The sequence below is a fragment of the Anomaloglossus baeobatrachus genome, chromosome 7 (genome assembly GCF_048569485.1).
Source record: "Anomaloglossus baeobatrachus isolate aAnoBae1 chromosome 7, aAnoBae1.hap1, whole genome shotgun sequence".
Lineage (NCBI taxonomy): Eukaryota > Metazoa > Chordata > Amphibia > Anura > Aromobatidae > Anomaloglossus > Anomaloglossus baeobatrachus.
The window spans coordinates 164635003-164660394 of NC_134359.1; the positions used below are offsets into that span (position 1 = coordinate 164635003).

At 47.7% G+C, this 25392-nt stretch overlaps 1 protein-coding gene across 2 annotated transcripts in view; it reads right to left on the bottom strand.

The window, feature by feature from the left end:
* The window catches only part of PIKFYVE (phosphoinositide kinase, FYVE-type zinc finger containing), a 460760-nt gene that overhangs the window by 61986 nt on the left and 373382 nt on the right, over nucleotides 1–25392 (bottom strand). For both annotated transcript variants that reach the window (XM_075317792.1, XM_075317791.1), the window contains one exon: nucleotides 10726–10902. In XM_075317792.1, coding sequence (XP_075173907.1) covers nucleotides 10726–10902 — 177 coding nt within the window. The remainder of the gene's footprint in view (nucleotides 1–10725; nucleotides 10903–25392) is intronic.

A 25392-nucleotide genomic window follows, 5' to 3' on the forward strand; every position in this document is an offset into this window, starting at 1 on the left:
TATGCCAAGCACAAAGCGGCCAGGCTCCAAACGAGATAACTAATTCCATAGACAGGCTGGCGTGATTATCATCGATTTGGATGACTTATCTGGATCCTAAAACACCTGGGGCCAAGTGTCCTGATCAACCCTGGATCCAGGTCATGCAAATATCTGTATGCCAGCAGCATTCAGGAGTGAGATCCATAAGACCACAGCAAACAACCCTAATCAAAGGGACCTGATTAACCCTTCTCACTACAGCTAATGTTCCTGTTTTTTTCTTCCTTTTTTCTAAGATTCAGAATTTTTATGAGACCATATCCAAATGCTGGCTTCCTTTTTGTAGTGTACTGTTGTATAACATTTTTCATTTTACCATATAATGTACTGGGTATATAAAAAAATTCCAAGTGCAGATATGGTGAGAAAAATAATGCACAACTCTGTTGTTTGTAGGGGTTTGTTTTTATTGTGCAGAAAAAATAACATGATCACCTGACTTTTCCTTTAGTTTTCATTGCATTTTTGGAGGAAAAGAGTAGGCGAAAAATGTCTTTTCTGGCATGTTAATACTTTTTTTCTGTGCAACGGGTGTTAAGTTAAATATTTTAATTTTGATTGATCTGACTTTACAGATAAGGCAATAAAGAAAGAAGGATTTTTGTGTACTCACGTAAAATCTCTTTCTCTGAGGGGGACACAGGACCATGGGTGTATGCTGCTGTGACTAGGAGGCTGACATTAAGTGAACATAAAAAGAGTTAGCTCCTCCCTGGCAGTGTACACCCCGAGCCGGAGGCAGAACTATGCCAGTTTAGTGCAAAAGCAGTAGTAGGAGAGACTTGAACAACCATAACTAAACAATGTAATACAAGAGAAAAATGTGTGGTGAAAAACACAGTGTCTTATCATAGTATCATAGTTTTTAAGGTTGAAGGGAGACTCTAAGTCCATCTAGTTCAACCCGAAGCCTAACATGTTGATCCTAACATGTTGATCCAGAGAAAGGCAAAAAAAACCCCCAATGTGGCAAACAAGTTCCAATGGGGAAAAAATTTCCTTCCTGACTCCACATCCGGCAATCAGACTAGTTCCCTGGATCAATACCCTGTCATAAAATCTAATATACATAACTGGTAATATTAAATTTTTCAAGAAAGGCGTCCAGGCTCTGCTTAAATGTTAGTAGTGAATCACTCATTACAACATCATGCGGCAGAGAGTTCCATAGTCTCACTGCTCGTACAGTAAAGAATCCTCGTCTGTGATTATGATTAAACCTTCTTTCCTCAAGACGTAGCGGATGCCCCCGTGTTCCAGTCGCAGGCCTAGGTGTAAAAAGATCTTTGGAAAGGTCTCTGTACTGTCCCCTCATATATTTATACATTGTGATTAGATCCCCCCTAAGCCTTCGTTTTTCCAAACTAAATAACCCCAAGTTTAATAACCTGTCTTGGTATTGCAGCCCACCCATTCCTCTAATAATCTTGGTCGCTCTTCTCTGCACCCTCTCCAGTTCAGCTATGTCCTTCTTATAGATCGGTGACCAGAATTGTACACAGTATTCTAAGTGCGGTCGCACTAGTGACTTGTACAGAGGTAGAACTATATTTTTTTCATGAACACTTATACCTCTTTTAATACATCCCATTATTTTATTAGCCCTGGCAGCAGCTGCCTGACACTGTCCACTAAAGTGAAGTTTACCATCCACCCATACACCCAAGTCTTTTTCTGTGTCTGTTTTACCCAGTGTTCTACAATTAAGTACATAATCATAAATGTTATTTCCTCTACCCAAGTGCATGACCTTACATTTATCTACATTAAACTTCAATTGCCACTTCTCAGCCCAATCCTCCAATTTACATAAATCTCTCTGTAATATAAAATTATCCTCCTCTGTATTGATTACCCTGCAGAGTTTAGTATCATCTGCAAATATTGAAATTCTACTCCGCATGCCCCCAACAAGGTCATTTATAAATAATGTTGAAAAGAAGCGGGCCCAATACTGACCCCTGTGGTACCCCACTATGAACTGAGACCCAGTCCGAGTACGTACCATTAATAACCACCCTTTGTTTCCTATCACTGAGCCAGTTTTTAACCCAGTTACACATATTTTCCCCTATCCCCATTATTCTCATTTTATGTACCAACCTTTTGTGTGGCACCGTATCAAAAGCTTTTGAAAAGTCCATATACACAACATCCCCTGCATTTCCCTGGTCCAGACTTGAACTTACCTCTTCATAGAAGCTGATCAAATTAGTTTGACAGGATCGATCCCTCATAAACCCATGTTGATACTCTGTCATAAGGTTATTTTTCTTGAGATACTCAAGTATAGCATCTCTCAAGAAACCCTCAAGGATTTTACCAACCGTAGAGGTTAAACTTACCGGCCTATAATTTCCCGGCTCTGTTTTTTTCCCCTTTTTGAATATTGGCACCACATTTGCTATGCGCCAGTCCTGCGGTACCGACCCTGTTATTAAGGAATCTGAGAAGATTAAAAATAATGGTATATCTATCACAGAACTCAATTCCTGTAGTACTCTGGGGTGTATGCCATCCGGGCCCGGAGATTTGTCAACCTTAGTGATTTCGAGGCGGCGGCGTACTTCCTGCTGGGTTAAGCAGGTAATATTCAAGGGTGAATTTATGGTATCACTGGTCATGTCATCTGCCATGGCATTTTCTTGTATAAAAACCGTAGAAAAAAAGTCATTCAGCAGGTTGGCTTTACCCTCATCCCCTTCCACCATTTCACCAAGATTATTTTTAAGGGGGCCAACACTATCGTTTTTCAGTTTTTTACTGTTTATGTAGTTAAAGAATATTTTAGGATTATTTTTACTTTCTCTCGCAATGAGTCTCTCTGTCTCAAACTTAGCTAACTTAATTTGCTTTTTACATATTTTATTTAATTTTCTATAATTATATAATGCCTCATCACTACCTACCCTCTTTAATTCTTTTAAGGCTTTCTGTTTTTCTTTTATTGCTTCCCTTACAGCTCTATTTAGCCATAGGGGTTTCCTCCTATTTCTAGTATGTTTGTTCCCATAGGGTATATTTTCTGCACAAGCCCTGTTCAGGATGCTCATAAAAGTCTCCCATTTGCTTTGTGTACTTTTATTACTTAGAGAAACCAAGGAAAAAAATGTGAAAAAATACCCTGCTGTAACTAAATAAAAGCATAGTGCATATAAACATAGGGTACTTAGTAAACACTGTTTTTGATCAAAAAAAGCATAAAGCTATCCCACCAACGCCAAGGTGTACCCAGTTGGGATAGTACCTACACTCTCTAATATTAAAACCTTACCATGGGTCTAAAATAGCCCTCAATGTGGCTAAGGGCTGAGAGCGACCGGGTCCCAACAGGACACACACAGTCAGGGGGATTCACAGAATGAAAAGTCCAGCTCGCCGAGAAGGGGGCCACTCCCTGTTTGTACTGAATACAAAAAAAAATGTCTCATGGCCAGTGTGAACATGGTCTCACAAGTACCATGTATACCATCTCATACTCCGGCTCACTTTTTTGTTTTTACTTTTATTACTTAGTACATCATCCCAGTTTATTGCACTAAGATCATCTCTCAACCGTTTAAAATTTGCTTTCCTGAAGTTTAGTGTCCTTGTAGCCCCTCTACTAGACATCTTACTAAAGAATACATGAAAACTTATTATTTTGTGATCACTATTCCCCAAGTAACCCCCAACTTGTATATTTGATATGCGGTCTGGCCTATTGGTTAGTACAAGGTCTAGTAGTGCTCCCCCTCTTGTGGGGTCCTGTACCATTTGTGAAAGGTAATTATCTTTCATTGTTATCAAAAATCTATTTCCTTTGCTGGAACTGCAAGTTTCTGTTCCCCAATTTATATCAGGATAGTTAAAGTCCCCCATAATAATTACCTCTCCGAGACTCGCTGCTTTATCAATTTGCTTTATGAGGAGATTCTCTACCTCTTCCATAATATTCGGCGTCTTATAACACACCCCTATCAGTATTTTATTATTCATTCTCCCCCCCCTTATCTCCACCCATAGGGACTCTACATTCTCAGTACCCTCACATATGTTGTCACGCAGGATGGGTTTTAAGGATGATTTTACATATAGACACACACCTCCCCCTCGCTTATTTGTACGGTCATTCCTGAATAGGCTATAACCCTGTAAATTAACAGCCCAGTCATAGCTCTCATCCAGCCATGTCTCTGATATCCCCACTATATCATAATTTTCTTCCAATTTTCTTATGGGCACGTAAATATATAGTAGCCGGATGGAAACAAAGGTGACCCGCAAACAACATCGGGAAACATCCGGTAAATGAAGACCTCACAATCCAAACAGGGTGGGTGCTGTGTCCCCCAATGAAGACTCAGAGAAAGAGATTTTACGGTGAGTACACAAAAATCCTTCTTTCTCTGTCGCTTTCATTGGGGGACACAGGACCATGGGACGTCCAAAAGCAGTCCCTGGGTGGGTACATAAGCCGTTCTACAGATCCAACAAACGCACAAATTCTGTAGGAAAGCGCTGTACAAATGTTTACTACCTTTTTAGAGGTGTGCGACGGCCGTCTGCAACACCTTTCTCCCAAGGCAGGCATCTGCTGATGCCTGGGTGTGGACCTTGTAAAACCTGGTGAAGGTATGAAGACTGGACCACGTTGCGGCTTTGCAGACTTGCTCGGCTGAAGCCTGGTGCCTGATTGCCCAAGACGCCCCAACTGCACGGGTGGAATGGGCTCTTACTCCCCTCGGAGGGGACTTTTCCCTCATTCGGTAGGACTCCAAAATGGCTGACCTGATCCATCTGGCAATGGTAGCCTTGGACGCAGCCATGCCCTTCGTGGAACCAGAAGGCAGGACGAACAGGTTGTCTGATTTGCGGAAAGGCCCAATTCTCGAGACGTAAGTCCTGAGCGCTCGTACAAAGTCCAGAGTGTGTACTGACCTTTCCAAGGAGCGAGTGGGTGCCGGACAAAAAGATGGAAGCACGATCTCCTCATTCAGGTGAAAAGGAGACACTACCTTCGGCAGGAACTCCGGAGACGGGCGCAGGACAACCTTGTCCTGGTGAAAAACAAAAAAAGGTGAACGGCACGAAAGAGCTGCTAGTTCAGACGTTCTCCTGATTGAAGTGACCGCCACCAAAAAGACCACTTTCCAGGATAAGTGTGAGAATGAAGATTCTTTGAGTGGTTCAAATGGACGCAGTTGGAGGGATCCTAAAACCAGATTAAGATCCCATGGTTCTAGCGGAGCCCGATAGGGCGGATTCAGATGAGCGACTCCTTGGATGAACGTCTTGACCTGCGGACGTGATGCTAGATTTCTTTGGAAAAGAACAGACAAAGCCGAAACCTGCCCCTTGATGGTTGCCAGCGAGAGACCCGCTTGCAACCCTGCCTGAAGGAACGCTAGAAGCGTCGGTAGTGACAGAACTAGCGGGGAGAGATTGCCGTTGACCTCGCACCACTGAAAAAAGGCCTTCCAGGTGCGGTAGTAGATCTTTGAAGATGAAGGCTTTCGAGCCCTAATCATAGTCTGAATCACTCCTGGAGCAAATCGTAACTGGGCTAACAGCCAGGATTCAAGAGCCATGCCGTCAAATTGAGAACCCCTGAATTTTGATGGAAGAGCGGACCCTGAGACAGCAGGTCCGGCCGATCCGGAAGCCGCCATGGGGTGTCTGCGACTAGCTGTGCGAGTTCTGCGAACCATGCTCGCCTGGGCCATTCTGGGGCGATGAGAATCACCGGAATGCCCTCTGCCTTGATTTTCTTGAGGACTCTTGGGATCAGTGGCAGCGGCGGAAAAATGAACGGTAGTCTGAACTGATTCCACAGAAGAATGAGGGCGTCGACTCCTAGCGCCTGCTGGTCGTGGTAGCAGGATATGAACTGTGGGACTTGATTGTTGAACCGCGAGGCCATCAGGTCCACATCTGGAGTCCCCCACCTGTGGCAAATCTGCTCGAAAACCTCTCTGTTGAGAGACCATTCGCCCGACGCCAGACCCTGTCTGCTGAGGTAGTCGGCCGCCCAGTTTTCCACGCCGGGGATATGTACCGCGGAGATCCTGGCGTGGTGAGACTCTGTCCACTGTATGATCCTCTTCACCTCTCTCATCGCCATGACGCTCCTCGTGCCGCCCTGATGATTGATGTATGCCACCGCCGTGGCGTTGTCCGATTGTATCCTGATTGGAAACCTCTGGAGAAGGCGCTGAAAGGCTTGCAGGGCTCGTAGGACTGCTCTGATCTCCAAAACATTGATCGGGAGCCGGCTTTCCTGGTAGGACCACTGACCGTGAGCCGTGTGTTGATGGAAGACCGCTCCCCAGCCCAGAAGGCTGGCATCGGTGGTGACTGTCTTCTAGTGCACCGGTAAGAACGACGTTCCTTTGATGAGATTCTGGCTGTTGGTCCACCAGCGCAGCGAGTGGCGGACTTCCGGGGACAAATGTATCTTGCGATCCAAGGTGAATAGAGACTTGTCCCAATTGTGCAGCAGAGATAGCTGAAGGGGACGAAGGTGGAATCGGGCAAATGGAACCACCTCTATTTCCGCCACCATTCGGCTGAGGGCCTTCATACCAAATTGCATGGACACCGCTCTCGAGTGGTGGAGGGTCTGGACGTCCTTCCGGAGGGAGACAATCTTTTCCTGTGGAAGGAACACGCGTCCTTGGATGGTATCGAACTCCATGCCTAGGAAGGTAATCCGGTGAGCCGGGGTCAACGAGGACTTCTTCCGATTGATGAGCCAACCGAGACAGGATAGAGTGTCGATGGTGACCTGGACACTTAGACGACAGTCGTTGAAAGAGGACCCTTTGATCAGTAAGTCGTCCAGGTATGGAATTACCAAAACACCTCTGGAATGTAGGATCGACATGGCAGCAGCCATGACTTTCGTGAACACTCGAGGCGCAGACACAAGACCAAACGGTAGGGCAGTGAACTGATAATGATCGTGTGCTATGGCAAAGCGTAAGAATTTTTGGTGTTGGTGTGCAATCGGGATATGCAGATATGCGTCCTGTATGTCCAGAGAGGCGAGGAATTCGCCGACCTCCATGGAGGCAATCACCGATTGGAGGGACTCCATGCGAAATCTTCGGGTTCTGACGTACCTGTTGAGGATCTTGAGGTCGAGAACAGGGCGCACAGTGCCATCCTTCTTGGGGACAACGAAGAGGTTGGCGTAGACTCCCCTGAACCGTTCCGAATCTGGAACCGGAATCACGACCCCTGAGCGGTGCAGAGATTCGATGGCGTGAAAAAAGGGACGAGCTCGCGCGTCCGACTCAGGAGGATGGGAAAGGAAAAAGCAACTTGGAAGAATTGACGTAAATTCTATCTTGTAATCCGAGACTAGGATTTCTCTGACCCAAGCGTCTGTGATCAAGGGGAACCAGACGCGTTGGAAAAGAGAAATGCGCCCCCCCCACCTGGTCTGCGCTGACGCGTGAAGACCACGAGTCATTTGGAGGAGTATCGCTGAGATCTAGATGCTGGTTTGGCAGGCTGGCGTGGTCTGGAACGCCAGGAGGGATTTGTTTTGAAAGACGGGTTCTTCCTGCTTCTCTGCGGGGATCTGTTCCTCCTAGGCTGTGTCGGGGAACTGAAGCTGCGAAAAGGGCGAAAACCTGAGGTCGGCTGGCGGCGCGGGATACGCCTTGGTCTCAGTTGGGGAAGGGAGGTGCTCTTTCCTCCCGTAGCCTCGGCGATAATCTGATCGAGCCTGTCCCCAAACAGTCAGCCTCCTGCAAATGGGAGGGTGGTAAGGGATTTCTTTGAAGCCGCGTCTGCATTCCAGGCTCTGAGACAGACCGCCCGGCGGATTGCCACCGTGTTGCTGGCCGCTTGTGCTGCGCAATTGGCTGTAGACAGAGATGCGTTAATGATGTACTCACCCGCCAGGGCAATCTGTGCCGCCATGTTGACGAGCTCGGGATCGCCAGATTGCGAGCGAAGCCCTCTACGGAGGGTGTTGGCCCAGGTCACCATGGCCTTAGCTACCCAGACGGCGGCGAAGGCCGGAGACAGGGCCGCGCCTGCCGCCTCAAAAGCAGAGCGGGCGAATGATCTCGATGTTCCGGTCCGTGGCATCACGGAGCGATGTTCCCTGCGGCAGAGATAGAACTGTATGCGAGGCCAGGCGGGAGACCGGAAGGTCGACCACCGGTGAGCACGCCCATTCCTTCCTGAGATCCTCGGGGAAGGGATAGTGTAAATCAATCGACTTACCGTTGTTGCACGTCCTGTCCGGTTGCTGTCTGTGTTTGCGTAAGATCTCAGCGAACTCCGGATGATCGCAGAAATACCTGTGAACACGTTTAAGTCGTTTGAAAGATACCTGTGAGCTCTGGACGGTTGCAGAGTCCGGCTGTAGCTTCAGCGTCGTATTCACCGCATCGACCAGGCTGTCCACCATACGCCTGACATCGGCTGCCTGATCCGAGTCCAGAAGGGAGGATGCATCCGACTCTTCCCATGAATCATCAGACGGTCTCGGAGACGAGTGGCACTCGGGCCTTGGAGGGGAGAGGGACCTCTGGGAGGAATTGGAAGACGAGACCGTGCGGGTCCGCTTCCTCACTCCAGTAGTCGGGTCTGGGTCAGACCGACTGTCATCCTGCGATGGCTGGACCTGCGGGGCCTGGCTGAGCGTAGGGAGCGACTGCAAAGCCTGCGCGATGGTCAGAGACACCCTTGACAGGGAATCCACCGACTGGGAGAGAGAAGTCAGCCACTCCGGGGGAGGGAGTGCATTGGGGCTCGGTGCATCCTGTACTGCTGCAGTAGCGAGTGGGATGGGGGTGCCGGCGGCGTCTGGGACAATCTGCGTGGGCTGTGGGTCAGGGACGCAAGCTGCGCAGAGGGGGGTAGCCTGGCCTTGGGAGAATTTTTCGTTGCAGGACGAGCACGCAAAATGCATTATGAAGGGGACCTGTTTGGATCGAGAAGGCTTAGAGTTAGGCACGGCTGCTCAGGAGGCTCCTACTAGAGACACTAGGGAGGAGACAGGAGATAGCAAGGAAAAAGTGAGGAGAAAAAAGTGTAAGAAAAGTTGCTGGTCCTAATCAGAAACAGCACTCACCCAGGCCTGTGTCCTCCCCGGGTCAGCAGGAGGCTCAGAGTAGCTGGGGGCAGCAACCGGAAAATAGATGCTGCTGCTCAGTGGCCTGCCTGAGCTGAGGTGGGCCGTTTGCAAGAAAACGCGGGCTTTTGCCTCTTTTTTTTTTTTTTTACTGAGGGGGCGTGCTAGGGGTGAGCTCTCGCTGTCGCTGGGCAGAAAAGGCGGGGGGGCGGGCCAGGAAAGACGCGCGCGCGCGCAAACGGGGGGTGGAGCGTTCTGGCCCAAGGTAGGCCCGAAGTCGGGGACTAAATTAGTGAGCGGCGGCCACCGGGAGCGCAGCGCTGCGCGGGGAGCAGATCTTACCCGTGTCCCTGCGCGGTGTCCAGATCTACGAGTCCCATCCTGGCTGCTGCGGCTCCCGGTGAGTGCAGGCTGCTGCTGGCAAGTGCCAGGGGAGGGCTGCTGGGGGGCTGTGGAGTAGACTGTAGAGTGCTCCTGCGCTGCAGTGTGTGATCCTTTGCCTGGGCCCAGTGAAACAGGGGAGAACGCTGGGGGAGGCCTGGTGCTGTGAGCGCTCCTGCGCTTGCGATGCTTCCTCGCCGTCTCCACCCAAAACACCCCTTGGGACGGTACCATAGGGGTCGACGGGGAGTGAGCCCATAAACAATAAACGTGTGGGACCCCAAGCAGCCCCTGGAGTGGTACCATGGGGCCGGAGGGGGATAGGGGCTGGCGTCTCGAGCCTCAAGGAACCCTGGGAACGATACCCTGTAGGGAAAAAGCAGGCGAGGATACTCTCTGATGCAGGGCCTTTAACCCTTCAGAAGAGATAAAAAAACGTAAAAAAGAGGAGAATGCTGAGCGGCGCCGTATAGGATGAAAAAAAAACGGAAAAAAGGAATAACCTAGGCTGAGGTTGGCCCACAGAGATATGGGCCCACATCAGCCTCCTACGACACTAAGCAAAAAACTGGCATAGTTCCGCCTCCGGCTCGGGGTGTACACTGCCAGGGAGGAGCTAACTCTTTTTATGTTCACTTAGTGTCAGCCTCCTAGTCACAGCAGCATACACCCATGGTCCTGTGTCACCCAATGAAAGCGATAGAGAAAGGGTTTTTTTTTTAATTTTTAAGTAGTTTTAAAAAACTAATGTAAAGTTATTTTTTTTCATGGTTTATATTTTTTTTGGCCCCATAGGGGATTTTAAGCTATAACAGTGTGATTGCTTGCTCTATATGCTGAAATGAAAGTATTGCAGTATACAGAAATATCATGGTCTCCAATAAAGCCCATCCTAAGGCTGGCTACTGGCTGCCAAGGCAACAAATTGGAAACCCCATAATCATGCCGACGAGGATAGGGTGTTTTGAGCAGCTGATTGTCAATCCTTTAGCGGCATTTAAGGTGCACAATGGCATTTAAGGGTTTACACAGCAGTGACTGCTGCTGTTAAGAGGCAGATGCCGGCTGCCTGCGCCTGCTCCATACAACTGGAGCGTGATGTACTTATTACTGATAATCTGATGTATTGATATGGCAGTCATTAAACGTTATATGATGGAAACAAGGAGTTCCATGATATTCACAACCTGTATCATACAGCAGAACCATTCATTTATTAAAGTCTTTACCTTCAGTTGCATAAAACGCGGCACCAGACTTTCCTCCTCGAGCTTGCCATGGCACACAATGAGCTAGGGAGCGGATGAAATCTTCTTCACTACTTCCTAAAATTACTTTGCGCATTCTGTGAAACTCTTCAGCATAATAAATTCGGCAGTAAAACTTTGCATTGGCGTCTGAAAACTCTGTACAAGAAGAAATGATAGACAATGGACCAAAGCATTAATGAAACAAAAATGCAACTTAAGGCTGCTTTACACGCTAGCGATAGCACCCGCCCCGTCGTTTGTGCATCAAGGGCAAATTGCTGCCCGTGGCGAACAATATCGCCGGTACGTGTCACATAAACTTACCTTCCTAACGACGGCGCTGTGGCCGGCAAACAACCTCTTTTTTAAAGGGGCAATTTGTGCGGCGTCACAGCGACGTCACACAGCAGGCCACCAATAGAAGCGGAGGGGCGGTGAGCAGCCGCATGAACGTCACTCCGACCTCGTTGCCGGAGGACGCAGGAACGTTGTAGTCTGTCGTTCCCGGGGTGTCACACGTAGCGATGTGTGCTGCCTCAGGAACGACGAACAACCTGCGTCCCAAACGATCAACGATATTTTGAAAATGAACGACGTGTCAACAATCAATGATTTGGTATTTGGGATCGTTAGCGGTAGCTCATGTCACATGCAACGACGTCGCTAACTTGGCCGGATGTGCGTCACGAATTCCGTGACCCCAGCGATATCTCGTTAGCGATGTCGTTGCGTTTAACGGGGCCTTTACTTATAAAGTGCACCCCAGGTTGACATGGCAAAAAAATAGTAAAAGAATATTTCATAATTAAATCTTCCCTGTCTGTGTAAAGAAGTGGAGGGTTCAATATCACCTATTTTAATACATTAGGTAGAAGAGTGCAGGGAAGTATTAGCTCTCATTAGTGATTATCTATGGCATGAGTATTAATTATACACAGCACTGCTACATGCACGCACACACCTCTGCTCCACAGTGTATGCACACTACCACATTTTGAAGTTCCTTCCAGGCATATGAATGATGTTATGACCTGAATGGTCCTTCAACTAATGAGGAGTTGATGCTGAGGTCCTGGAGACTTTCACTTGTGCACTGCACCAATCAGAAGAGCGTGAACTTTGCCGCTGTAAACTGATTGTGGTGATCAGGAAGAATACAGTGTCAATTTCTCCTCAATTATAAGAAACTGCCCTTAGACTATAGGATACACAACATTTTTTGTAGTTACTAAAAAGTATGCATTTTGTTAATAAAAAAAAAAAAAGAGATAGACAGAAAGAGAATGAACAAAAAAAGAGAAATCTAAAATCAAATCAACATTTGGTGTGACCATTCTTTCACTTGAAGACAGCATCATTTTTGTATGTTTTGGTTCATTTTCCTGCTGCAGAAAAAAAAACGTGGGTGAATCAGATGCCTTCCTAATGTTATTATATGGATAAATATATCAAAACAATAGAAAGTCCAGCTTACCGCAACATTTCTGATGCTGCAGTCCAGAGCAAGGGAACGTATCTGCCAGATGTGTGGTATGAAAGAATGAGGATAGCGTCCAGCTTCACGGGTGCAGTCTTCTTTATTCAGTAGAATATTTAAATCACATTAAGCCATTGCTAAAATATTGGAGGAATTCTTCAAAGATTAAGGATATTTCCACTATTTTAACAATGGTTTTGATGTGATTTGAATATTTTACCAAATAACGAAGACTGCACCCGTAAAGCTGGACACACTCTTCAATGCTGTATTTCCCAGAAATAAGGACACCAAGAAATGGGAAATATCGAGAACCACAGACTCAGTTGTTCACCAAGGAAACTTAGTGCAGAAGATGATATACAAAGCATATTTACTTTTCTTGAAAATTAAGAGACGTTCAGCAGTGCCATCAGCTCACAATTAGCAGCAACTAGTGGGACACCGCTGCACCGATCTACTGTTCAGAAAGGCCTGGCCTGATGAGGTCTGGAGAGTGGTAATGAGATACTGCAGCCAACAGTGAAACATGGAGGAGGTTCCATGCAAATTTAGGGCTGTACTTCAGTAAATGGAGCTGGCGATTTGGTTAGGAATAGTGATGGGCGCACCCGCAGATACTTGGGATTTGCAGGTTCAACCGGGTTTTAAAAAAAAACAAAAAAAAACACCCAAGTCCAGCCCGGAAATAAGTCTAATGTGGAACAGCATTTGGAGCTTTAAAATGGTGGTAAAAGGGATAGGGGGATTAGAGCAAGCATATTATACTTGTAAGTCACTCGACCAGCTGTAACACTACTTCTGGGGCTGCTCATTACCCTCATGCATATTCAGTGCTTCCACCACTCACCAGAAGTCCTGGCATCTGATTGGTTGCAGTCAGGCTGTGGCCCCACCCTTTGTGACAGCATGCCTGACTGCTTGGAATAGCACACAGTGTGCCAATAGTGGTGTAAAAAATAAATTAAAAAAATGGCGTAGGGTCCCCCTATATTATGATACTCAGCACAGATAAAACATACAGCTACAGGCTTAGCTTGGCAGTGTATCACAATAAAAGGGACTTCATGAGTTTTTTTTGCTTTTTCTTAAATTATTTGAATAATTTTTAAAAATTGGCATTTGCCTCTCATACCTCCCCCCCGAATTCTCATACCCAGCCATGATAAAACCGACAGCTGGTATTCTCAGGTTGGGGAGACCTATGGTTATTGGGTCACCCAGCCTACAAAATAGCAGCCTGCAGTGACCCAGGATTGTTGCTTCCACTAGATGCGACAATCTCAGAACTTTACCAAACTCATCCTGAATTCCCTAGTGCAGTGGCAATCAGTGTAGTAAAGGGTTAGTGAATGCTTCTAGCTGCCACTGAGACCTAGATTAGCAATGGGAGGAGTCTGAGACCCCCCATCACTAATCTGTAAGTGAAAAGAAATAAAACACAAAACACAGAAAAAAATCCTTTATTTGAAATAAAATACAAAACAAACACCCTCTTTCCCCTCTTTAATTAATCCCCAAAACACCCAGTTCTGATGTAATTCACACAAAGTCCCACAACGATTCCAGCTCTGCTACATTATATTACAGTGCGTGGGCAGAGAACATGTCCGCAGGCTGTGGGCTTCAGTCAGAGAATAACTGAGCTGCAGTTATGAACGGTGACGTTATTTGAGTTTAGAGAGTTGGAAGTTTCCACGGTACTCCACCTGTGACCGAAGGTAACCTGACCTCAGGTGACTTCGTTAAACTCTGTGACCTCATCTCTGGTGAGGTCACTGAGTTCACACAACTGCATCTCCTAGCAGAAAACCACGTGTTTTTTTGCCAAGAGATGCAGATTTTACACCATATTCCTGTACCAAATCTGCATCTCCTGGGAAAAAAAAATTGCATCAAAACCGCATGCGTTGTGCTGAAGGCCTGATCTCAACATTATTTAGCCTGTCTGGAAACATGAGGAGACAAAGATTTGTGCAAGTTTACATCCACAGAAGATCTGATGTTAGTTCTCCAAATGTTTGGAAGAACCTTCCCGTTTACTTCCTTCAAAAATTGTGTGCGTGTTCACAAAGAATAATTGATGCTTTGATGCTGTTTTAAAGGCAGATTGCTCACACAAAATATTGATTTGATTTGGATTCTTTGTTCATTCAAATTTGCCAAGTAGATCATAAGGAAGACAGTAAATATACAGCAATTTACAGAAGTGTTTTATCTTGATAATGACCAAGCTTGGTTTTATTAATATCAAGGGTTTTTGCTTAGATTCCAAGAGGACAATATCTCAGATTGCGGAGAAATTGTTCATCTAATATTGTCTTCCATAATCAAGCAAGAGACCTACGCAAAAGGTTCTCAGAAAGAGGTATCAAAATAAGAGTGTGACTGCATACGGCTTTTTTGTTTTCTTTTTAAAAAAAAGACGATGTAACCATCGTCCTCTGATGACACACGGAATCATTTGCAGTAATAGAAACAGGGAGACATGAGCCACACAGCTTATTTCACTGAAACGAAACGTCATCTGGGGCGGTGATAGAAGCAGGGTGAGTGATAAAAGCAGGGTGAGTGACAACAGCAAACCCCCCTCCCGATGACTATCCATTTTTAGGCAGTGACATCAGCTGCATTGCTGATGTTACTCACTCTGCTTCTATTGCCCCCTAAAAAACACCAAAACTCAGCCTTGGTTAGAGAATAAAGGGGTGAACAGCCATAACGTGGTCCCTCAGCATAAGGAAATATACCACTATTCATATAAGTATATGGATATACTGATCCAAAGTAGAACATAAACAACCAATTCACAAAAAAAAGATCAGAGATACATTGTAAAATCAATAATCTTTATTTAAATACATACAAAGAAGAAAAATGGAGTGCAGTAACAGAGAAAGTACACAAGGTGGCATACCAAAACAGCAGATGTATGCAAGTGCCAACTACTAATTAAAAAGCCAATGGTACAGGTCCAATCACAGGTTCTATATTACACACAGTGTGATTACACTTAATAAAGGATCTCTGTGATATAAATAGAGAGGCTATAGCATAAAAATAAATTATATAAACGGCAATTATACACTGCTAGAATGGCACAAAGTCCCATCCAATGCACGTTTCAGCAACAGCCTTCGTCAGGGGGGCGTCATTTATTTTTATGCTATAGCCTCTCTATTTATATCACAGGGATCCTTTATTAAGTATAATCACACTGTGTGTACTATAGAACCTGTGATTGGACGTTTACCATTGGCTTTTTAATTAGTAGTTGGCCCTCACATATATCTGCTGTTTTGGTATGCCACATTGTGTACCTTCTCTGTTACTGCACCTTATTTTTCTTCTTTTTATGTATTTAAATAAAGATTATTGATTTTACAATGTATCTCTGATCCTTTTTTTGTGAATTGGTTGTTTCTATTTCCCCCTGATGCCACCTTGTTTCCATTAAAGAAGCTGTGTGGCGAGAGTAACAGGAGCTACGTCACTGTGATCAATTCGCTCTACTTCTAGCACTTCCATTGATTCTGGACATCATTAGGGGATGTTGATGACAGAAGCTGTGGTACGTGACAGTAGTGCAGTCTCCTGATAACGTCCAGTTTCATGGGTGGTGAGAGAAAATACTGGGAAGTGACTGCAGGGCCATTCATTCTATTGATGTCATCCTATTAAGACTCCCCTCATCCCCTCAAACGAAACATCCCAGGAAGTAAAGAAAAAAAAACAAAGGGATCAGCTTTTTAGAGAGAATGGTAGGGAATTTTATAATAAAGCAAATTGCAAAAATGGTTAGGGCTTCAAACCAGATCTGTAGGGCATTTTATGTATCAGAGAACCCTTTTAACATGTTTGCAGCAATAGTTGTCATCAGAGAAGCGTACCAGTCATGCATACTGGACAGGTTCTGTGCATAGCAGAGGTGTGTGACAGCGGCCCGCTAATACACATGCACTAGCCTAGTCTATAACATAGAGTAAAGTACTGCATGCTTGAAAATTGTGTCACACAGACTTTATTAAACTTTATTGCGGTGTGGAAGGGCCCCTACAAATTCCCGGTACTGAGGCCCTCAGCAGTCTGTGACCGACCCTGGCCTAAAACACACATTAAACAGTCTGAACTATCATGTAACAACAATCTACAAAGGGGAAGGCAGCAGATAGTCAGTAGATCCTTACCCATGTACCCAGTACACTGGCACTTGTTTTCTTAAGGAGAAAACAACTTTCGGTGGTGTCACATACAGGTTCCCAGAACCTGTCACTGTAGTAATTAATGAAGGTTGGCGATCCTTGCCGGCTGAAAATGCTTTAAAGCTAAAAGATGCTTACCCGCTTTTCTTGTTGTATGGTATATAATTGGTCACAAGCCTCCAGCACTGCAGAATATGTTTGCACATTATAAATAATTGACAATATGTCCTAACTGCATGAACACTACCTGAAGAAGTGTCTCTTATCTGCACATCAATTTCGTATACTTAGCAGCCTTTTTTAAATCTTCCGAGTGACAGAAAATGCCACAGCATGACTCGAGAATTGTCACATTGGCCTCCCTTAAAATTGCAAAATTGTAGGCAACATAGGGAAAATCCAATACAGATCAGACAACATATAACATGAGTGCTGCTGTAATTAACGCTGCTCTATAGGAGCAGAGTTCTACCGCACAATGCAGCAGTAGGCAAAACGGAATTCATTTTATATCAATCATCTCCCAGCAGGTATGCTGCACGCCGTCCTCCCCTGCTTCTGGCCAACACACACACACATCAGACCGCGCGCACACACACATCAGACCGTGCACACACACACATCAAACCGCACACACACACACACACACACACACATCAGACCGCACACAAACACACACATCAGACCGCACACACACACATCAGACCGCACACACACACATCAGACCGCACACACACACATCAGACCGCACACACACATCAGACCGCACACACACATCAGACCGCACACACACACACACACACATCAGACCGCACACACACACACACACACACACACACACATCAGACCGCACACACACACACACACACATCAGACCGCACACACACACACATATCAGGCCGCTGTGAGACTGTGACCGGGGTTATCTATGACGGCCGGTATGTCTCGCCCCGGTTGTGCTCACTCCATGATAGAAAGTAAATCCACTCTAGGGTTAATGCTGTTTCCCTACAGGCTGAAGGAAGGGTTAAATGGAAACAGGAACAAGGGCAGGTGTGCCGGGTGTGAGGGAGTGAACAGAACTCCCTGAGTTCTCTGCTGGAGAGGCACATTTATATTGTTGTGGACTTTTGTTTGGACATTAAACCGTGTGCTGTGAACCTTAATGCCTGGATCCCGTGTCTTCTGCTGCGCAGCCGACCACGCTACCTCACACCGCACACACACACGCACATCAGACCGCACACGCACATCAGACCGCACACACACATCAGACCGCACACACACATCAGACCGCACACACACATCAGACCGCACACACACATCAGACCGCACATACACACATCAGACCGCACACACACATCAGACCGCACATACACACATCAGACCGCACATACACACATCAGACCGCACATACACACATCAAACCGCACATACACACATCAGACCGCACATACACACATCAGACCGCACATACACACACACACACACCACACGCACACACACATACACACACATCAGACCGCACACACACACCACACCGCGCACATACACACATCAGACCGCACATACACACATCAGACCGCACATACACACATCAGACCGCACATACACACATCAGACCGCACACACACACATCAGACCGCGCACACACACACACATCAGCCCGCGCGCGCACACACATCAGCCCGCGCGCGCACACACATCAGCCCGCGCGCGCACACACATCAGCCCGCGCGCGCACACACATCAGCCCGCGCGCGCACACACATCAGACCGCGCGCGCACACACATCAGCCCGCGCGCGCACACACATCAGCCCGCGCGCGCACACACATCAGACCGCGCGCGCACACACATCAGACCGCGCGCGCACACACATCAGACCGCGCGCGCACACACATCAGACCGCGCGCGCACACACATCAGACCGCGCGCGCACACACATCAGACCGCGCGCGCACACACATCAGACCGCGCGCGCACACACATCAGACCGCGCGCGCACACACATCAGACCGCGCGCGCACACACATCAGACCGTGCGCGCACACACATCAGACCGCGCGCACACACATCAGACCGCGCGCACACACATCAGACCGCGCGCACACACATCAGACCGCGCACACACACATCAGACCGCACACACACATCAGACCGCACACACACATCAGACCGCACATACACACATCAAACCGCACATACACACATCAAACCGCACACACACATCAGACCGCACATACACACACACACACACACCACACGCACACACACACACACATCAGACCGCACACACACACACCACACCGCGCACATACACATCAGACCGCACATACACACATCAGACCGCACACACACACATCAGACCACACACACACACATACACACCAGACCGCACACACACACACACACACACACATCAGACCGCGCACACACACACACATCAGCCCACACACACACACATCAGCCCACACGCACACACACATCAGACCGCGCGCACACACACATCAGACCGCGCGCACACACACATCAGACCGCACATACACACACACACACACACACACACCACACGCACGCACACGCTCATCAGACCGCACACGCACATCAGACCGCACACGCACATCAGACCGCACACGCACATCAGACCGCACACGCACATCAGACCGCACACGCACATCAGACCGCACACGCACATCAGACCGCACACGCACATCAGACCGCACACGCACATCAGACCGCACACGCACATCAGACCGCACACGCACATCAGACCGCACACACACATCAGACCGCACACACACATCAGACCGCACACACACATCAGACCGCACACACACATCAGACCGCACACACACATCAGACCGCACACACACATCAGACCGCACACACACATCAGACCGCACACACACATCAGACCGCACACACACATCAGACCGCACACACACATCAGACCGCACATACACACATCAAACCGCACACACACATCAGACCGCACATACACACACACACACACACCACACGCACACACACACACACACATACACACACATCAGACCGCACACACACACACACCGCGCACATACACATCAGACCGCACATACACACATCAGACCGCACACACACACATCAGACCACACACACACACATACACACCAGACCGCACACACACACACACACACACACACATCAGACCGCGCACACACACACACATCAGCCCACACGCACACACACATCAGACCGCACGCACACACACATCAGACCGCGCGCACACACACATCAGACCGCACATACACACATCAGACCACACACACACACACACACCACATGCACGCACACGCACATCAGACCGCACACGCACATCAGACCGCACACGCACATCAGACCGCACACGCACATCAGACCGCACACGCACATCAGACCGCACACGCACATCAGACCGCACACGCACATCAGACCGCACACGCACATCAGACCGCACACGCACATCAGACCGCACACACACATCAGACCGCACACACACATCAGACCGCACACACACATCAGACCGCACACACACATCAGACCGCACACACACATCAGACCGCACACACACATCAGACCGCACATACACACATCAAACCGCACATACACACATCAAACCGCACATACACACATCAAACCGCACATACACACATCAAACCGCACACACATCAGACCGCACATACACACATCAAACCGCACATACACACATCAAACCGCACATACACACATCAAACCGCACATACACACATCAGACCGCACATACACACATCAGACCGCACATACACACACACACACACCACACGCACACACACACACATACACACACATCAGACCGCACACACACACCACACCGCGCACATACACATCAGACCGCACATACACACATCAGACCACACACACACACACCAGACCGCGCACACACACACACACATCAGACCGCGCACACACACACACATCAGCCCACACGCACACACACATCAGACCGCGCGCGCACACACACATCAAACCGCACATACACACATCAGACCGCACATACACACATCAGACCACACACACACACACACCAGACCGCGCACACACACACACACATCAGACCGCGCACACACACACATCAGCCCACACGCACACACACATCAGACCGCGCGCACACACACATCAGACCGCGCGCACACACACATCAGACCGCACATACACACATCAGACCACACACACACACACATACACACACATCAGACCGCGCACAAACACACACATCAGCCCACACGCACACACACACACACATCAGCCCACACGCACACACACATCAGACCGCGCGCACACACCAGACCGCGCGCGCACACACATCAGACCGCGCGCGCACACACATCAGACCGCGCGCGCACACACATCAGACCGCGCGCGCACACACATCAGACCGCGCGCACACACATCAGACCGCGCGCACACACATCAGACCGCGCGCACACACATCAGACCGCGCGCACACACATCAGACCGCGCGCACACACATCAGACCGCGCGCACACACATCAGACCGCGCGCACACACATCAGACCGCGCGCACACACATCAGACCGCGCGCACACACATCAGACCGCGCGCACACACATCAGACCGCGCGCACACACATCAGACCGCGCGCACACACATCAGACCGCGCGCACACACATCAGACCGCGGACACACACACATCAGACCGCGCACACACACACATCAGACCGCGCACACACACATCAGACCGCGCACACACACATCAGACCGCGCGCACACACACATCAGACCGCGCACACACACATCAGACCGCGCACACAAACATCAGACCGCGCACACAAACATCAGACCGCGCACACAAACATCAGACCGCGCACACAAACATCAGACCGCGCACACAAACATCAGACCGCGCACACACACACATCAGACCGCACACACACACACATTAGACCGCACACACACATCAGACCGCACACACACACACATCAGATCGCACACACACACACATCAGACCGCACACACATCAGACCGCACACACATCAGATCGCACACACATCAGATCGCACACACATCAGAGCGCACACACATCAGATCGCACACACACACACACATCAGATCGCACACACATCAGATCGCACACACATCAGATCGCACACACATCAGATCGCACACACATCAGATCGCACACACATCAGATCGCACACACATCAGATCGCACACACATCAGAGCGCACACACATCAGATCGCACACACATCAGATCGCACACACATCAGAGCGCACACACATCAGAGCGCACACACATCAGAGCGCACACACATCAGAGCGCACACACATCAGAGCGCACACACATCAGATCGCACACACATCAGATCGCACACACATCAGATCGCACACACACACTCACCACATATTGCATATACAATTGCACACACTCAAGCACATCTGGAGATACCACTTGCTTCCTGCCAGCAGGGGACTCTCTGCTGTCTTGTCTCTGATGCGTTCCACTGCAGGGTCCGCCCAGCATTCCACCTGCAGGTCCTGGAAGCTCCACTGCACAGTGCACAGGGTCCTTAAGGTCTTTAAGTACTTCTCGGAGACTTAAGGTCCTTAAGTCTCTTTTCTCTTCAGTATTCTCTTTTTTGCAGGTGTCCACTGTCTGCAAGTGTCCTGCAGTATTCTAACTTTTCTTTAGCTGCATGGACACTTCATTATTAAACAGTGCCTAGGTCTTATTTTCGGGGGATGTCTTATATTTAGGCCTCGCAGAAAGCTCCAGCTAGATCTTATTTTTGGGAGAGGTTTTTTTTTTTGTGGAAACACGGTATATAAAGGGAATCCATCAACAGGATTTCATTACCCAAACTGCATATAAGTGCATGTAGCTCTCCAGCAATATCTTCATATGGCCAGTCTGTTTCTCCCATACTGAGAAATCAGCCGTTGAATGGGATCCAATTTTAGTCTCCACATTTTAAAAAGGATATTTAGAAATTAGAGTCCATTCAAAGGGGCAGCTAGATTATTAAAAGGAAAGGCAGGCCTCCCATATGATCGGAGGTTGGGAAATGTGGATTTGTTTAGCTTAGAGAAAAAACGTCTCAGAGGAGATCTCATTTATATCTAATATATAAAGCTGAATGTGTGTGTGTATGTTTGTGTGTGTATGTGTGTGTGTGTGTGTGTGTGTGTATGTATGTCCGGGATTGGCATCTGCACCGTCGCAGCTACAGCCACAAAATTTTGCACACTCACACGTCTGGACCCCGAGAGCGTCATAGGCTATGTTTTGAGGGGAAATTTTAACCCCGCACTTTACAGTTTTTCGCCAAAAAACCTGCCTCCATTAAAGGGAATGGAGCTGGGAGCCACAGTGCAGGCAGAACTTCAGAAGAATGAGCAGCCACGCCCTTATATGGAATGTTGGCGTGTCACAATGCAGCCAGGGAAAGAGACAGACACAGACAGGGTAAGAAACAGACACAAAGAGACAGACAAAGAGACAGAGACAGACACAGGGAAACAGACAGACAGGGAAAGAAAGGGAAAGAGACAGACAGGGTAAGAGACAGACAGACAGGTAAAGAGACAGACACAGGGAAAGAGACAGAAGGAAAGAGGGAAAGAGACAGACAGGGAAAGAGAGGAAAAGAGACAGACAGGGAAAGTGACAGAGATAGATAGACATACAGGGAAAGAGATTGAGACAGACGGAGAAAGAGACTGAGACAGTCAGAGACAGACAGGGAAAGAGACAGACAGAGATAGAGAGAGAGACAGAGATATATATACAGAGGGGTAGACAGACAGAGAATGGGAGAGAAACAGAGAGACAGTTACTATCCCGGGCGTTAATACATTCTATTTATACATTCTATCCCGGGAATGTTAATACATTCTATTTTGTTAAAGGAGTTGTCCGACATAAACTCAAAAATTTTTGTTAAGCTAATCTGTGCTGTATTGTCATATAAATCACACCTACATTGTTATTTTTTGTTTTCTAACTTTTGTTCCTCTTGAATTATCCCTTTATTCTCTGCAGCTTCTTGTTTACATTCAGATCCAGCAAACATGACCACACCCACACATATGGCTCTGCACACCCACACATATGGCTCTGCACCACCCCCACCCTCCCATAGGGAACACATGTAGGGAAAACATACTCACCCGTCCTCGGTCCCCGCCGCTCCTGCACGTTCGCGTGCTGTCTGTGCTCTGGCCATCTGGCCGTAGTGACGTCCCCGCTGTGCTGAAGAGAGCACAGACAGTGGGAGGGACAGTGATGAGAAGCAGCGCTGCGCTGCTTCTCATCAGCACTTTCATATGTACCGGCATCTGTGATCTGTGATGCCGGTACATTTGAATGTGTGATCCTGAGCAGGGGGCCCGGTGCTGGGGCTGACACCACGTCAGCTGCCGCCTGGCCCCGCCCCCAGGTCACGGACCCCACAGCAGTGCAGGGGGAGGTTACTGGAGAGTAAAAGAGGTGCGGGGGAATGTGTTGGAGGGTGCAGGGAAGGGGGCGGGGACTCACACACTGTACAGCCCAACAGGGAGGCGACATGCTGTTTCCAGATTTGCATGTCAACATGGCCCTGCCCATGTTGACATGAAATGACCGGAAGCAGCAAAATCACGGCAGGAGCGGTCACATGACCGCTCTGAGCCGGGGGGAGAGGGGCTGACAGCAGGGCAGGTAAGTGGTCTCTATCTACTTACCTGCCCCAATGTAGCCCAATAGGGAAATAAAAAAAAAAAAAGTCAAAGAAGCCGGATAACCCCTTTAACAATAGTTATTAACCCGGGCAAAGCCGGGTAGTACAGCTAGTATATAAATATATGTGTGGTCAATATAAAGGACTGGCACATGACTTATTTCTGACAAAGACAGTAAGGCGATTCCGCTTGGAGATAAAGGAAGAAATCGGGTTTTTTTAGCCGCGCTATCACCAGGATCCGATGTTGATTAAATATTCTCTTTATTTATGTGCAGGTCAAGTCAACACGTTTCTGTGGTCGCACCCTCCATCATGACAACAGAGAAAATCAACAATACAAAGGCAGCAAGAGAGCCCCTATATATACACCTTTGTCGGTCTGTAACGGTCAGAGAAGAGCCCGCCGGATTTTGAATAAAATAGCGGGATCCCCAACGACTACATTAACTGAAATATTATACATTAATAAAGATATCAAAGGTTTAACAATCAAAGGTCTTGATGGATAAAATTTAAAACACTTGATAAAATAACATATCAAAAAATTAAAAATATCAAAAAAGGGGAATCAAAGAAAATAAAGGGGCTCTCTTGCTGCCTTTGTATTGCTGATTTTCTTTGTTGTCCTGATGAAGGACGCTGCGACCTCAGAAATGTGTTGACTTGACCTGTACATGAATAAAGAGAATATTTAATCCACATCGCATCTTGGTGATAGCGTGGCTAAAAATACCAAGCTGAATATTTCTGTGGCTGCTGCTATTACCTCTCCTATGCTGATCCAGGTGTTGTGACGGTCACAACCCTGACAGGTGAGTGTATTCAGTTGCACTTACCTACTGTAGAGCATTAGATAAGACCCTATTTGTGCTAATTTCTCCACAGTATTTCCTGTTCTGCGAATAAGACGATTCCGGCAGCTAAATAGGCAAGGGTTCTTTACAGTTACAGTAGTCAGACTGTGGAATGCACTACCACAAGAGGTAGTAATGGCAGATACTATGACAGGTTTTAAAAAAAGGGCTGGATGATTTCCTCAGTACACACAACATTGTCGATTATAAATGATTTAGTGACAAAATATATAACTGGTGGAGGAAGGTTGAGCTAGATGGACCTAGGTCTTTTTTCAACCTTATGTAATATGTTTATATTACTGTGTTTTTCCAAAAATAAGACCTCCCCCAAAAATAACCCCTAGCAGGGATTTTCAGCATTTTCGG